Raw genomic sequence first — 18,085 nt, 5'->3', positions numbered from 1 at the left:
TCCAACATTGTCAGCAACAGTCAGGAAACACACAAAAACAACAATAAGAGAAACATACCAAATACCCTCGATTCGAAATCATCATGTTCGAGACAATTAATGAGTTGACGAGAAGAAAAGGGGCGAGGCAATGCCGTCAACACACTCAGAGCTTCCAATTCTTCATTAGTCATTTTATCCTCAGACCACGAGGTGAATCTTAGCGGATTTTGCGTCCAGTACAGCGGAAATTTCGACCTCCCATCTTCATTAAAGAAAAACGTCTGCCCCGAGTCGAGAATTGACACTTTAAAGAACTTCTCTTTAAAGCCCATGTACGACTGCGAGTATAGCTCTAAGAGGGCGTCACCCGGCTCAGAAATTAAGGACACCCAACCCTTCCTAGCGACAGGTCAACATCTAAAAAAACACAAAAATAGCGGCACAGTAGGCCTAATAGCCAAAGCCTGAGAAATAACAGCGAACGCCTGGATATACCCCCAGCTATTAGGATGCAATTGGGTTGGCGCAACGTTTAGGGTTCTCAGAACTTCCATTTGAAAACTATTGAAAGGCAACCTAATATACAGATCGTAAAACGGCACAAAATAGCAATAGAAAAAATCGTTGGTGATGTTCTCTCTTCCATGAAAAACTATTTCATTCTCACGGCAAGCCACCAACTTGACGTAAGATCTGTAACCTAGGGTTCTCAAGACACAAATATTCTCTACTCAATCTGTTAGTACTACTCTACTTCTAAATAAGCTACGAAAATCACTTACTTCACGCGAAGCCCAATCGTAGCTGATACCAGAAATAGAGGGAGTAGCACAGTCCTCCGGACCTTCAGTCAACACATTTCCATACAGAAAAGCACTTTCGCCGTTAAGAACAGTAGAGATTTCATGGCGTTCCGCCGGCGAAGAAGCTTCCGGTGTATCGACACATGCATTCTGCCCCTTTTCTTCCATTATCAATGATGAATACACTATAGCCGGAGAAAGGGTTGAGGTTTACCTGGTGGGTTCGTGAAGAAGAAGAAGCAAATTGTAGCGAGGCAAGAAAACCGTCAATGGAGTGGAAATGATGCTTTGGTAGTACTGCAAAATGTTACGCCTCTTCACCTTTCTTTTCCTGTTATTAAACGCACAACTGAAGACAGAACGTCGCGCACCGTAGGATCAGCTTAATCCAACGGCTCTATCAGCGTGCCGTTACGTATACCTCCAAAGGCGGGAAACCCTAAAGCTTTTTGATGAAATAGTGCGTAGCAATTACCCTACCCCCTAACTACACCATCAGCGTCCTACAGTAAACTCGCATGCTTAAACCACGTTCGTTTACTCGGACTCGGGGGGCATTATGTATGGTAAGACATCTGGATCGATCGACTGACAACTTGAACGATCGCCAAGGATAAAATCACGAGCTGTCATGTGACTGTTCCCGAACGATCGTTCACCCGATAGAAAGAATGATCGTTATATCCTATTCACCGATCGTCTTGTAGCGGTCGTCCGTTAAACCCAGTCAAAGGTAAAAGTCAACAAATGTTCGGTCAATTTTAGTCAAAATGGATCTTTTAATCCTGACAAATTAAAAGATAAACGGTTAGAAATAGGTGGCCATGATATCGCGAGTCACGGGACCAACTAATCCAATATTAAGTACGACCAAGCGGTTGATAAATATGATCATTGCAAATAGAATAATAAGCAAACACAAAACACAAAGAAAATGATAACTAACTTTATCAAAGAATACACATATAACTATTTACAAATAGCAAATTATAATTATTCTTCAAGAACTAACAATTCATAAACATCTAACTATCTACTCTAAACTTCACAATTCAGATATATGTATTGATATCGAACTATAAGGGTCTCGCACCTGGTGGTGGCGAAACAACTCGCCCACATATACTACCACACACCAATCCGTCAAACATCAATGGTCAATACATGATCATCAAGCTAAGTAGGTCATGTTACTCTTCACAATATAACCATCATTCTTTACTTGAGATTGGAAGTTATTAAGAGTGTCTGAATAACCCTTAATATAAAGCGCCTATATCAATACATACACTATACATAATCATCTCAAGGACTTCTCCTTGAAATCCTTATAACATCATATACAGTTCAAAATCACAATTCCATCAAATGCCATTTGAAATCTTATCTATATGTATCATCCATCAAACATAAACAAAATTTCCAATATAGACAAGGGTGAAATTTCATATAACATATTTTAAACAAATATAAGTTAAAGATTAGATAAAACAATCACAATGTTGTTAAGACAGGGGTCGCTTAACGAGCAAGATCCATCGCCTAACAAATTATTGGGAAAAACAAGATCTAGACCTGGAGGAAGTAGTGGCACTAAGCGCCTTAAACCACACTTCAATGCCCAAAAGTCAGAGAACTCATTGACTTCGTGACGCTCAGCACCCAAAGTGGTGTTTAGCATCTTGGAGCCTTGTGGTTCTCAGGTTTAACAACGCTCAACGCTATACCAGAAGACAAAAAAACTTAGAAACTTGATCTAGATGCACTCAAGACCTATCCAAATCACCAAATTGGTATTCTTAGCACAATAACTTATTTGAAAATATGTTTATAACTCAGATTGAATACAAATTTGCTCAATTGTTCAGAAATTTACTCCAAAACCGCTTTTCCCAAAACCACTTGTAACTACATGTCTCTAAACTTTTCCACCAGCTTAAGTTCTTTGACCATCATATAAGACACACGCACTTCCTTACTGCTTAAAGTATCTACAACCACATTAGCTTTCCTCAGATGGTATATAAGTCAATTTAAAAAATTTAACCATCGTCTCTGCCTCATGTTTAAGACCTTTTGATCAAACAAGTATCTCAAACTTTTATTATCACTAAAGACCTGAAACTAAGCACCATACAAGTAGTGTCTCCATATCTCAAGGCGAACACCACAACTACCAACTCCATATCATGAGTGGAGTAATTCTTCCTATGAATCTTTAATTGCCTTGAAACGTATGCCACTACTTTCTTTTCTTGCATAAGCATACAACCCAAACCCTGATATAATGCATCACAAAAGACCTCAAAAGATCTACTTGTGTTAGGAATTACCAACATAGCATCAATCAACCTTTTCTTTAACTCCTGGAAACTTTCCTCACATCTATATGTCCATGCAAAAGACTGATCTTTACGAGTTAACTATATCAAAGGCGCTACTAACTTAAAAAATTGTTCAATGAACCTTATATAATAGCCAACCAAACCAACGACACTCCTTATTTTGGTCACAAACTTTGGACGCTCCCCAGCCAACACTGCATCCACTTTTGCAGGATCTAAGATATACCATGAGTTGATATAACATGGCCTAAGAATTACACTTCTTTCATCCAGAATTCACACTTAGACAACTTAACATACAATTGTTTCTCCCTCAAAATGCCAAGCACTTCCATTAGATGTTCCTCATGCTCTTCATAAGATTTGAAGTAGATAAAAATGTCGTCGATGAAGACCACCACAAACTTACCTAGAAATGGCTTGAAAATCCTGTTCATATACAAGGTAGGAGCGTTAGTCACACAAATGACATAACCACATACTCATAATGCCCGTATATTGGAATCTAAAGGCGGTTTTCTATACATCTTTAAATTTGTCTAATATCCGATGATACCCTGATCTCAAGTCGATCTTAGAAAATGCCACTACTCCATGCAACTAATCTATTAGATAATCTATTTGCGACAAAGGATATTTATTCTAGATGGTCAACTTATTGAATTGCCTATAGCCTACACATGACTTTGAACTACCGTCATTTTTCTTCACCAGCAAAACTAGTGCTCCCCAATGCGACACACTAGGACTAATAGAGTGTTTCTCCAATAATTCCTCTATCTACTTCTTTAACTCAGCTAGATTAGCTAGAGCCATACGATAAGGAACTATGGATATTGTTCCTACTCTAGGTACCAAATCAATTGAAAATTCCACCTCTCTCTTAGGAGGCAAACCAGACACTTTATCAAGAAAAACATCTGCAAATTTCTTCACATAATGAATCTTTGTATTCTTTTCATCTTCCTCCACCACCAAATGAGAGATTAGAAATCATAAAGACCCTTCCTTAACCTTCTTAACAATCTATGCGAAGACATCAACTCAACATCTCCTAGGCTTGAAAAAAACAACTTCTTCTAGTTGCAATCAATAAGAATATGATTAACAAATAACGAATCCATCCATAAGATTACATATAACCCTTGTAGGGCTAGACATATCAGATTAACTTTGAAGATACGACCCTCTATCATCACCGAACATGTAGCACATATTGTAGATGTCTTCACCAAACCCGAAGCTGGGGTAGATACCAACAAATCATACCTCAAGTCCACCACATGCAAACCCAAATCTTTAACACAAGATTCTGACACAAATGAGTTTGTCACTCAAGAATCAAACAACACGCATAAACTTCTACTAGACATAACATAACTTCCAATAATCAAATTACACGAATCTATCACCTTTGTACCCGTCATAACATAAACTCGACCTAAAGCTTGAGGTTTTTCACCCCTCTTTTGCTGTTGATCAACCTGTTGAGATTAAACTCCAACTACTTGGCTAGAACTATAGTTTCTAACAACATGTTCATCCTTTCCACAATTGTAACACCTAATGGCTACTCTCTGCCCTTCTCAATTAAGGGCATACATTCCTAGTAAGTGGTCCACCACACTAGAAACACTACACTATACCACTCTGATTCTGCTATTGAGAAAAGCCACCCCTAAACCCATGAGAGGGAGGCATGGAGTAAGGCTTTTTCCTATCCACATAACCTGGTTTGGTCCTAGATGGTCTTCTAACTCTCTACAATTGTCGTTGTTGTTTTTCCACCTCATTCTTCATTTTCTCCAATAATTTTGATCTCTCTACCTTGATACAAATTAATTTAATATCTCCCCTCAGACCATTCTCAAATTTTCTACATTGTCACTCCTCGTCCATCTTTAGGGTATGAAACCTAATCAGATATATAAACCTTTATGCATACTTAGCCACAAACATCCTTCCCTGAACCAACTGCAAAAACTCTACCTCTTCAGCAACCTTAACACTATAACGAAAGTATTCTGCATATAACTTCTTCTTAAATATCTCCCACATGATAGTCTTTCCACCGTTCTCCAACAACATCTTCATACTAGCCCACCAATGGTTGACTTCCCTAGTAAGCACGTATTCAAAATAAGCCAACTTGTTGTCAGCTGAGCATCTCTTTGCATAAAAACTTCCTTCTATATCCCTCATCCACTGATCTGCCTCATTGGGATTGGTCTTACCATTAAACTTAGTTGGGCAATGTTGTAGAAAACTTTTCAAACTCCATGATCGAGGTCGTTCCTGAATCAAATTAATATGCAATTAAGTGCAGTATAATACTAGGAGAATGACCCATATGTCGTCTCTCAAGGACCAAATATGGTTCAAATAATAGGTCAAACACATGGTGGGGGGGATTGAAGGTGGTTTTCTGCAAAGAAATGCACTAATTAACACATAAATTAAACCCTAATTAAGGATAGTTTGGTCATTATCTCAGTTACAACACTTCTAATCCTCAATTAATAATCAATTAATCATTGCTCTTACCCCATTCCAACATCAATCAATCAACTAAGCGAAGATTAATTGGGTTTTTCTAAAATCGAATTAAGCAAACGAATTCCACAAATTTAATCAATCTTGCACTGAATAGATTAATTAACTATGCGATAATTAACCCAAATTAGAACACTAAGTGTGTTCTAATCTCCACTGCACAACAGATTCAATGAAATGCAAGGTCAATGCAGCAAATTTACATTTAATACGTAGAAATGTCAAGGAAACGCTGCATCATCGCTATTGACCAAACCAAACCGATTAAACTTCAATTAACATGAATTCGATTAGCAAAACGCAAACACAACAGTGTTGGAATGAAATGTTACCCAGAAACGAAAACCCAATGCACAAAAATGCAACCCAATCTAGAAATGGAAGCACAAAACAAAATGATATTGCAATTGGAAATAAAAAACGCAAACAGGAACCTAAAAATTTATGGTAACAAACTCAAAACGAAATTGCATTGCGAGAATGAGAATGAAATTAAATGGACAGAATCTAAATTGCAAGCATAAGAGAAGAAAACAGAATTGTAAAATCAAAATTATATTCTGGAATTGAAATTGCATCAAAATGTAAATCAAAACCTAAAACCCCAAAATGGGGGAGTTCTCCCTTGCTGTCCAAAAGTGCAGAAAATGTAATTGAGAGAGTGAGGGATGTTTTTCCCCCTTTAGGTCTTAAAATCCTAGTCCAAGGTCAACCCACAAATTGGGCTTTTAGTATTTTGACCCAAAACGATCCAATGGTCCAAATATGTCCAAAAATACACTAAAATCGAATTTACAATTGAATTAAATCCAAACCGCCTATGAGGAGAGTGATTGTTGACGTTCTTGCCCTCTTGAAGTCCCAAAATAATATTCCAAACAATTCACTGCAATTAATAATGAAATAATTAGCCTCAGATAATTCAAATTAACTTAAATAAGAATTACTTGTCAAATAAGCCTAAATATCAAAACTGAGGAAATATTGGACAATTAAGCACAATTTCCTAATCAAATGTAGTGCAATAAGCTAAGTGAATAGTAGAAAATATTGATTTGTCACTCTATTCTTGAGTTTGAGCAGGTGGAACGTGAGATGATCCAACCACTACCCTTGTTTCACCTAACTGATGCATAGCCGTCATGTACTACACTGTGATGTCTCCAATGATACCCTACCAGCCTCCAACTGTTGCAAAGCCACGGTATTTTGTTGAACTAGAGAAGTATTCTATTGTTGCATTGTTGCCATAAATGATTCCATCACTCTAACCAAATTAGGCACATCTTAATTCATGGGAGGAGGAGGTAGCCTAGGTTCCATAACTTTGTTCACATCGAGAAAGAAATCATCAGTCTACTCATAAGATAATCTCACTACTACTGACTGTTAATACTCCGGCAAGTGTACCGAATCGTATCAAGTAATAATAAATGGTAAGACCAAGTATCGTTTCCCAAGAGACTCACGACCTAGACATTCATGTGGGTTCTTGATTAATTAAGATATGTAAACAAGATCATGGTGTTTATAATGCAAAAAATAAATATGAATGCAAGTGTTGATCAATTGACTTGAAGAATGCACAGGTGATTGATGTATAAAATATGGAATGATTATGTTGTTGGGGTTTCCGATTTATCCTATCCACTCTCATGTATTTATGAATTCATCTTCTTCATTAATTTTAATGTCACTTTCTAATTTACCTTCAACCCGATGTCTCGGTGAAGAAAGTCTACTCTAAATTACTAGATCAAATGTCTTGTATCCCCAACATTTAATTATGCATTACATTCGCACAAAAGCTTAAAGGCAACCAACCCTCCTATCCTTATGTCTAGGTAATATTGCTTTTGGGAGAATTTCCCCAGTTCTAGATTTCCCCATATGTTTCCATATCGACAACATCAGTAATCGTGCAATTGAATGAGTTAAACAAAGCATGCATAGAGCGTAGAGGAAAAACCCTAACAATTAATGAAGTAAAGCATTTATAATATAAATCAATTCAATACATGAGAGTTTCAAAGGATTACATTGTTTCCCCAACAATAATGGAGGTTTAGTTCACCATAGACATGGTGAAACTAGATGAAAATATGGAAAAGAATGAAAGATAAAACCCTAAAAGTTGAAGATCGGAGCTTTCGCATCAAAAATCCACCTCCGGGAGATGAAATGAGTGTTTCTGTGTCTCTTTCTGTCAAAAGATACAGTCTCTAGGTTGTCTAAAACCTTAAATAATTCATAAAAATAACATAAAACAGGTCCAAGCCCACGTCATCGGCGCTCAGCGCCCTAAAAGGGCGCCCAGCAGTGGTTGCGGCACTAAACTAACGCTTAGTGGTGGTGCTTAGGCGTGAGACAGTGGTGATGACACTAAACTGACGCTCAGCGGTGGCGCTCAGCGCCCCAAAATGACGCTCATCGCTATCTGCGATTCTTCTATGTGCTACTTTTCCAGCCTTTCCTGACTCCAAATCCTTGCTACTTCAACTTCTTCATCCAATTCATCTTAATTCCTGTCAAATCAAGGAAAACCAAGCATAAAACCAATAATACCACCTTCAACTCTCTTATTCTCACAACTTAAGCAGAAGCATGATTTCAAGCTAGTTTCTAAGTCATAAAGGGTGTTTTTAATATCAAAATTTAGTATAAAAATAACTGTATTTCAACCGTTATCACTAACACACCGAGTACACACAACAAAAGCTAAGCAAATATATACCCACAGATCTTCTATGGAACTACTACTCTCATACAAAAATTTTAACATTCCATTTAATAGAATAAATCTACTAAACAAAACATTATACAATCTGATAAAACATAATAGAAAGATAGGGAAAACATATAAAATATTGTTATAGTTATCCAAAATTATAACTATATCAATAAACCATATGTACAAAAAACTCCTGCTTACTAACTAACTAATGAACAAAACATATATATAGATATAGATAGATATATAGATAGATATATAGATAGATATAAATATATATATATATATATATATATATCTATATATATATATATATATATATATATATATAGATATATATATATATACACACATATATATATATACACACATATATATACACACACATATACACACACACTCACACACACACACACACACACACACATATATATATATATATATATGTATGTATGTATATGTGTGTAATAACATCCCGCATGTCACTCAACTGCATCATCCGACTCCATCAAGTGGTCACCTATGTTATCATCTACTCACACCAAATGTGAATCACTTCCAAAGGTTTAAATAAAACACATATAGGAAAGAAACACAACAAACAGGGTAAACTAGTATATAAAGAAATTAACATTTCATAACTTAATATATCAAATCTTGCATCAACACTTTACAACATTTTATAAAAAATTTAATCATACAACAAATGACCTCTAGACTCAATTATCCGAATAAGATGCTTTGACATAGATTTCAATGAAGATTTGCACCCATGGTAGTATTTGCACTCTGTAGAGTTATAAATAAGGGTAACTCGACCTACTACACATGAGGTTAATCTTCCACTCCTAAGATCCAAAGGGCTAAGGTAAAGATCTTATGCCATTCTCTCTATCACCTCATACATTTCTACATGAGTTGAATGCTTGGTAAAATATCAGGATACCTCCTTTTTGAACTTTCATTATCAATCATTCACTACAATTTACTTGAATATATAATCTTTCCTTGAGATTCTTCTCACAACACATATCTTTCATTCTTACAACATATTTATACCATTCCAAAATCATTACTAGCTATCAAAATATATGCACAGTAAACCAATTCATACAATACATCCTTTAGAAAACTTTTAAAATGAAACAACAAGCTAGGAGAATGCCATCCCAAAGTCAGGTTTTGGCACCCAACAACTAGTCACCATGGAAAAGTGGCGCTCAACACCAAATTCCATCGTTCAATGCTCACTAGTTAGAGAACTCTCTAACTTCCTAGCGCTTAGCATCCAAAGTGGCGCTCAACGTCCTCAAACTCAGTAGCTGCTAAACTGAATTTTGGTCGCACAAAATCAGAACAAACTAAGTTTCCCCACTAATGAAGTATAGGGACAACCTAGGTATTAATCCTTGGACTTGGTACAATTAATTTTAAAGTGTAAAGTTTATTCTTTCTTTTATTTTCTATTTACTAACTAAAAGACAAGGTGGGGAAATTAAAAATAATGAAATGAAAAATAAAAGACAAAATCTGTTTAAGGAAAGAATATGAAATAAAAGGAAAATAAAAGAAAGTAGAAATCTAAACTTCCTAAGATAGAAACAACAACATGTCCTAAGCTAATATGAAAATCTAAATGCAACTAAAATGATCCTAAAATAATGAACATTGTTATACAACATATTAATAGAACCTAAAAACTATAAATGCAAAATCTAAATGATGCAACTAAACCTACAAATGAACAGTATGCATATGCTACACTACAATATGAATCTGAAATACATTGAACTATGCTAAACTCTTAAGAAATCAGAAATAAAATCAATCAGAATAAAGCAGTACCAAAAATTATATCTAACCTAGTTCAACTATCATCAGAAAGCAAATGAGAACAAAATTTAGAATTGAAACAAAGCAAAAACAATACCTAAATCCTAACTAATCAAAAGCAAAATAACACTCAAAAACAGAATTGATTTCATAGGTGAAATGCACATTGGAGTGAATAAAAGAGTGCTTAGAGTTCTTAGGAAGACATCTTATGAAGTTGAATCCCAATACAGGGTATTCTAGGTCATATTTCAGAACATAATTTGACTCTTTCCATTAATTTGTCCAACCAATGTTCATTTGCCTATTCATCAATCTAAAATTCACAAACAAAATTTAAATGTGCAAATGATTGAGGATAAAGTTTCAATTACACTCAGAAAGACATTCTGACTAAAGTAAGTCCATCACAGGGTCTTATAGTTCATATTTCAGAACTTACAGTGGTAATTTCTACTCATTCTCAATCAATGCAAATCTAAAATCTGATAAAAGAAACACAAATTTGAATCAATCTTTATGCATTGGACTCATCTCTGACTCGAGAAGACATCTCGATAAATAATGAAGAGTTCTAGAGTCATTTAATTCCAAAAAGAAATTACATAATGCAGAGTTCTAGAGTCCAAATCAATTTCCAAAGCAAAAACACTTACAAAATTCATGAAAAGAATAAGAACAAAATTGAAAAAAACAAAAAAGTAGAAATCGAACAAGAATATGAAAGTAACATCAACGATTTATTCAAAATAAAAAACTAACACTACAAGCATACCAGGAACCACATAGGAAGCTCACTTATGTCACTCTCGTGAATTCCTCCGTGAAATCCAGTAACAAAATCCCTACTCTACAAAAGCGAGTAAAACCCTAATCTAAAGAATGGAGAAGTGTAGCGAAAAGTTGTATGTGTATCTTTACATGGTGAAAGCCATTTATATAAGGTCGAATAAAGAATGAAAGAAAAAGAAAAGAAAAGGGGAACCTAGACGACTCATCAATCTTCTCTTCGATGCTTCCTCTTCTCAATCGGACGACCCTCTTCATCTTTCTTTCCAAGCCCTCCAATCAACTTCAATCTCTTTTTCACCGGTCAGGTCCAGTCAGGGTCAGTTAGGGTCGTGAGCTTTGCTCTTCTTCCTCTCTTCTCTCACGAACCCTAGAGGAGGGTTGTTTTCTGCCAAATGACTTGCTTGAGTGTTTTACAATTGAGAATGAGGGTACAAAGGCAGTTGCTGCCAAGACTCCAATACATTGTGTTTCACTTAAGATGTGGCCCAATTATAATAGCAGCAGCGGCCAAACCCAAAGCTTCCAAATGAGATGCACAGTCATGACCCTTTCAAAAAGAAAAACAACAGCCCAAAAAAATTCAATCAGCAATCAAAGAAAAACTTTTCAGAAATTAAGGAAAATAAAAGCCTATCTAAACAAAAATAAAGAAAAAAATTCTTATAAAAAAAATACTAATTTTCTATTTATGAACAAACACTAAAAAAAATACTCCTAAAAACCTAATTTTAACTACAATTATGCAAAACTAAAGAATTTAAAGAAAAACCTAAAACTAATCTAATTCTACAAAATTAAAGAAAAAAATACACTATCCTAGACTCCTAAGCACAGAAAAATATGCAAAATTGGAGAGTTATCATTAGCTCTCTTATTTTATAGCGCTTAACGCCTTCTAGAGCTGCTCAACGTTATACCAGATGACAACAACCCCTAAACTTGATTTAGATGCACTATAAACACATTCAAAAGACCAAATTGGTATCTTTAGCATTGTATTTGATTAGTAGACATGTTGATAACTTAGTTTGGATACAAATTTGATCAATTAAATATGAATTCAATGCATTTAGACCAAATCAAGCATCCAAACACTCATGTGACAGTTATTGCTCTATAAAAACCATATTTGTTCTGCAAAATAAAAGGCCAACTAAGTCCTAAAAGGCCCAAAAACAGTTTCTAAAGCTGTTGAATTTCCCCAAAACAATTACTGTAGAATTTGACCTGTCAAAACCCCATTTTTTGCCAAAAAAAACTCATCATTCTTTTAACTTATTCCCAATCAAAGTTCTAGAACAATTCATTAATTGAGAATAACCAATCTACATTCTCAAATTCATTAAGAAACAACTTTCACATCAACAAACCAACTACACATGAGCATTCATAAGTTTTCAGTTCTATATACCACTTTTACAAGCAACTCAACATACCAAATTTCATAATTCAATTAAATTTTACTAATCAACCACCATCTCATCATACAAACATTAAATATAACATGTTTATCAATCAAAATCAAATAAACTAGTTTTCTTTACCTGGTTTATGCTAGATGGTTCTAAGAACTCTATAATTCCTCCTGTGACTACAAGAACTCTATTTGCTCCTACAATTCATAATAATTTGATCAAAACATACCCTTAGTACCATCGATCAACATAGAGTCTTAGAGAAGACTCAGACCCTAAAAGAGTGGAGAAAACACCTACTTGCAAAGTCACCTAATTTCAAGGAAAAAAACATAAATCAACTTACTATTTAGTTGAAATCAATCGGCTATAAACGAAGATCTCGCCTCAAGGATCCTTCAGGCAGTCTCTGATATTCAGATAGATGAGTAGGGAGTTAAAATTTCTATAAATAAGATAGAGAAATAGAATTTCTATAAGAAAGACTATGAGTTTTAAAGAAAGGAGTTTTAGAGAATAAGTGTGTGTTTTTTTTCTCCAATTTATTATAGGAAAGTTGTATTTTGTTTTTAAACTAATTTATAAAATATGTAATCTTTAGTAAATGATATGGAAAATGTTTTGCATATAAAAAAAGAAGTTTCATTTGATATAATCTTCACAATGAAGATATTTCATATGAAATTTTATAACATAGAGAGAGAAAATATTTTATAATTTAATTTAAAAATAAAATAAATTTTTTATAATAGTTTAAAAGAATATATTTAACTATTTTATTGCTAATTGATGCATAGTAATTTTAATAATGGAGAAGTTAACTGAATCTTTGTAAATAAATAAATGAATTATATAATTAAAACTATTGTGAAACTTTTTATTACCCGTGAAAAAAAAACCGATTCAAATAAATAAATAATATGATTAAAAACATTTAATTTACAGTTTACAAAAGTAATGTTTAAAAGGGGTTTCCAAATAAGAAAAATCAAAAGGGTTCATCTTGTTGGTCCATTCGTGCCGTAAGTGGAGAAAAAGAGCGTCTCCGTGACTTACACAGCTCAGAACTTCAGTATCGTTATCCGTCACAATTCAACATTCTTGCCCAAAACCAACTTCAGATTTTTCTTTTCGCTGGGTACTATTTCTTTACGCTTTCTTTGTCGTTTTTAACGTTATCTGATTTAAGTTTGGACTCTTTCGTTGAATGAGGAGTTTTTGTGTGCACCATCTGTTTGATCATTTGCCCAAGGGAGTTAGACGCTGGAATATGTGCTTTTGGTTTATGTTTTACATGGACCTTATTGTTTGGGCTTTGACTAGGCTGGCGGGGTTCCAATTTTATGAGCTGAGTTGTCGATAGCAGCTTTGGAATTGGTGGAGGGTTTGTTTAGTTTGTTTTTGGAGGGTTTAAAAGGAGCGGTTGTAGTCAGAAGCTGGGTAGTGTCTATTCACTTTATGGTGGATAAAACTTAGATACAGTTCCTTAAGTACTTTTGGTTTTTGTTTTCCATTTGAAATTGTTTTATCTCAGTAATCTGTGTTCACTTTTTGTGCAATCCTTTATTGCATGAATTTACAAGATGAAACTACAATTTTGACAGGAAAACATCACCCAAAAGACCTAAACAACTGCTTATAATTTTTTTCATTTTACGTTTTGATGGTGGTTTGTTGGTAATGTGTTTTCGTGCTTATATTGCTGTTTAGAGAATGAATGGAGTTGGATTTTAATGCTGTAGAGGTTGCTGGATGAATTGCAGAAGGAGAGCACTGAAGATACTGAGTGTGTTTGTTGCCACTGCATCTTGCCTGTGTTGGATTCCTGTTTACATCAACGGGTTATTGTTGCTGTCGTTGTGATTCCTAGTAACTCACCGTATCAAAGGATATGGAACTGCTTTCATCCAGTGCATCTTTGGTTTTGTGATATTTGTGTACTTTTCTCAAAATTTGATTATTATTTTCCCTCAAACAATAATGGAAGCAACAAAGGTTCTTTCACACTCCAAAATTGCCCCCTTTGGTTTCTCTATTGTGAGCAACAAAGTGTCTCTGAGACCTTTCAGCAAACATTTTCGTGTCGATGTACTTGCTAACCGACCCAAGAGCATTAGTTTTCAATTGAATTGTACCCATGGAAACCCTTTTTCCTCTGTGCCTAAATCAGCAAGAAAAAGGGCTGATTTGTTACCTCCTCTCAGTTGCTCGATTTCTAGCAATGCCAGCACTGAATCTGAAAATCCAGTCCTAGAGTTATTCGGAAGTCTATCATTTGATTCAATAAAAGCTACTCTTCTGCACTTGACTCCAATTAAAGTTGTGAAGTGGTCTGGGTTATTGTGCATCATAATTGCAGCCACAAAATGGACAATGAATATGCTTTTCAGTCCCTTCTTTTGGATGTATTTTAGCTGGACTTGGTTGTTCTGGCCATGGTGGGTGGCCATAGCGCTTGCAGTTTATGGGTTATATTGTTTTCGGAGACATCTGCTTGGTGAGGCAAACATATTTGAGCAACTGGCAATTGTTACATCTGTTTTTACATGGCTCACTCTTGTTCCTCCTGGTCACTTCAATGGCTACCTTGAAGGCTGGCCTTTTGTTTTCTTTTTTGTGTATCATTATTTCTTTTTCTTCAATGTTAGCATTAGAAAGCGGTTATATGGAGATTTTTATGCTCGGCCTCATGACCCAAAATGGGACATTAATGTGTCAACCATGTCTCGCCTACTGTTCAGTGCAGGGGTCATGGTTGGCCATTGGCTTGCAGCATTTGAAGGGCCGGAGCTTCACCTCATTCCCGGTGGGTGGAGCAATCTTGGAATCTGGGCTTTAATCATCACAACCTTACTAATGCAATATAATGCAACGTTGTATCTTGCCAAGTATTCAGAAAATGTGGTGGAGCCAAGTGCCGTGGTGCAATTTGGACCTTATCGTTGGGTTCGTCATCCGATATATTCATCAACAATGCTTTTGTTTGTAACATACTGCATTGCGCTACGAGCACCTCTTAGTCTTCTATTTATTGTAGCAGTATGCTTGTTGTATTATAAGCAGAAGGCAGAGATGGAAGAGGCTTTGATGGTTGAGACTTTTGGCCAGAGTTACACAGACTATGCAAGCAAAGTAAAGTTCAAGCTTATACCCTTTATTTATTAGTTGATCTCCCGAAGTTTAGTCAGTCATCAAAATCTGATTATAGTGGCAGGTTTAGGCAAAAGAGTGTCAATTCTCAAAATCCAAGTGTATTTTGTCTCCTCTTTTCTTTTTTATCTTGGTGTTTTTAACTTGCCTTAGGTTTCCATTGATGTTCTGTTCAGCACGTTGCAAACTTTGGCTGTATATTTGTCTATCTTGAGCTATTTGCCTTGATTGGTGCTAAACTATACATTGCCTATTTTTAGAAGCTAAGGTTTCGACCATACAGCTCCTTTCTGCCTCCGGTTTTTACTTGAAATGAAAGGATTTTCTCGTGGATTTTGCTGTTGTACGCAGACTTAACAATCAATCATGTTTTCCTGTTATAATATGAGCAGTGATGAAAGTCTCATTTAAATATTTGAATACTTGGCATGCAGATATGGGGGGTTTCCAGTACAGGTGTTAGCACATTACCTTCCTCTAACCTGTGTTAGTTAATTTTGTTGAGTTTTTGTTTTAAAGATTAGTTATGATGTAATTTGAGAATGATTTCAGGTTATATGGAGTTATCTTAGTCTATAGCCTAATCTCTTGTATTCTTTAAAAAATTAAACATTTTTTCTGACAATTCTGTATTTCTCGACTTAATAACTTTTTATATATTATCATATTCTATCTATATTGCTAATACTTACTTAAAACTATATATACACACACACACATTATAAAGTAGCAATTTTAGTTCTATACTTTTTTAATTTTATGATTTATAATTTCAACCATTACTTTTTAATTAATGCTATAATTCTTTACCTTTACAGTCAATACACACACACAAGTCAACCGCTTACAGGACCTAAATACATGCGTTTTAATTGGTAAATGAACTGCACTCGGGAGTGCGAAGAATGAAATCATGGTTTGCACCTACCATTGCAAATGGTGTATACATAATTAAATTTACCTTTAGTCCTATATTTATCAACTTAGATTTTCTGTGACCCTTTATCTTAAAAAAATGTTCAATTTAGTATTTTATATTTATAGCAAGTTATAGTGGTTCTTTCTATTAGAATGTTAAATTTATCATTAAAAAGTAATACCAAAGGATGTGATGGAGGAAGAAGGAGGTGAGGGGGAAGAAAAATGAAGACAAATTTTTATTTTTAATTGTAGTTGTAATATTTCATACAACTATTAAAAGAGACATTACCTACAAAGGAATGAGAGAAAAAATTTCTCAAAGAAAATACATACAAAAGCCTATTAAAGTTATATCTCACATAACTATAAGAATAATTGAATATATTCATACAAAGATTCTATATTTCTAAGAGTACAGTTGTACCAAATCAAAAGCCTACCACTATTTTACAAAATTTAATAAGACAAAAAATCTAATAATCTAACTTTAAACTTCAACATCAGTACCGATCCTGCACTAGATCAATTAGAATATCTTCATTTATTCACTCCATTAAGGTGATCATTGCAAATAAGAAGAAATACACAAAAAAAAAGGACACGCTAATGTTCCAAAAATAATCATATATCCATTTATAGAAGTAGGCATATAACAAATAAAACAATCAATCCTAAGTCATACAATCTTTCCCTCTAGACTTGACCATTCAAATACATGAATTGATATCAAACTTAGGGGTCTTGCACCTAGTGGTGGTAAAACAACTTGCCTACACATACTATCACATACTGAGGTTAATTTGTCAAACATTTATGGTCAAGAAACAACCACTAGACTAAAGACCTCCTACTACTCTTCACGACGTAATCATCCTTCTCTACTTGAGATTGAAAGCTATTAAGAGTGTCGAGATAACCCCTAATATACAGCTCCTATATCAACATGTACACTATACATAACCAACTTAAGAACTTCTCCTTGAAATTCTTCTCATACCATATACCATCCACACTCACCATATTATCACATACCACTTATAATCATATTCATATAACATCCATTAAACATAAACATATAATTCAAAATAACTCAATTTAAATAGATTTAAGATCAAAACAACACAAAATATGAAATATCATTTGAAGCAGGGAACACTCAACGCCCATTCTTGACGCTTATTGCTAGTGCTCACGCAAACAAGCTCACTCAATGAATTAAGAGAAACATATGTACAAACCTGATACAAAGAAGTGGCACTCAACCCCACTCCATACCGCTCAATGCCCAACAAACAAAGAGCACAACGCTCAATGACCCAAAGTGCCCCCTTAGTTCCCAAAACACAAAGAACTCATTATCTTCACAGTTCTCAACATCATTCCAAGCCCCTTAACGCCATACCAAAAACTAGCAACTCTGATTCTTGATCTTTGTGTACTCAAGTCTTATCCAAATAACCATATTGGTATCTTAATACTTATAATTTTTTGGAAAGCATGTTTGAACCTTTGTTTGGATATCAATTTGCTCAATTAGTTAATGACTCAGTCCATTAGATC

General features: G+C 34.8%; 1 protein-coding gene across 3 annotated transcripts; it reads left to right on the top strand.

The window, feature by feature from the left end:
• The first annotated feature begins 13,453 nt into the window (after positions 1 to 13,453).
• On the top strand, positions 13,454 to 15,937 carry LOC148192428 (uncharacterized). Of its 3 annotated transcripts, none has more exons than XM_088098118.1 (2): positions 13,454 to 13,592; positions 14,218 to 15,937. In XM_088098118.1, exon 2 carries the CDS (start codon positions 14,435 to 14,437, stop codon positions 15,617 to 15,619), a length of 1,185 nt encoding a protein of 394 aa, XP_087954244.1. In that variant the 5' UTR covers positions 13,454 to 13,592; positions 14,218 to 14,434; the 3' UTR covers positions 15,620 to 15,937. The 3 variants fall into 3 exon arrangements, with proteins under 3 accessions (XP_087954244.1, XP_087954243.1, XP_087954245.1); XM_088098117.1 differs by having other exon boundaries at positions 14,197 to 15,937; XM_088098119.1 differs by having other exon boundaries at positions 14,165 to 15,937.
• Positions 15,938 to 18,085: the final 2,148 nt, after the last annotated feature.

The sequence above is a fragment of the Vigna umbellata genome, chromosome 9, assembly GCF_029865625.1.
Source record: "Vigna umbellata cultivar VRB3 chromosome 9, Vumbellata_1.0, whole genome shotgun sequence".
NCBI classification, from domain to species: Eukaryota; Viridiplantae; Streptophyta; class Magnoliopsida; order Fabales; family Fabaceae; genus Vigna; species Vigna umbellata.
Note: the sequence above shows the minus strand (reverse complement) of the source record. Positions and strands in the feature narration are given on the sequence as shown.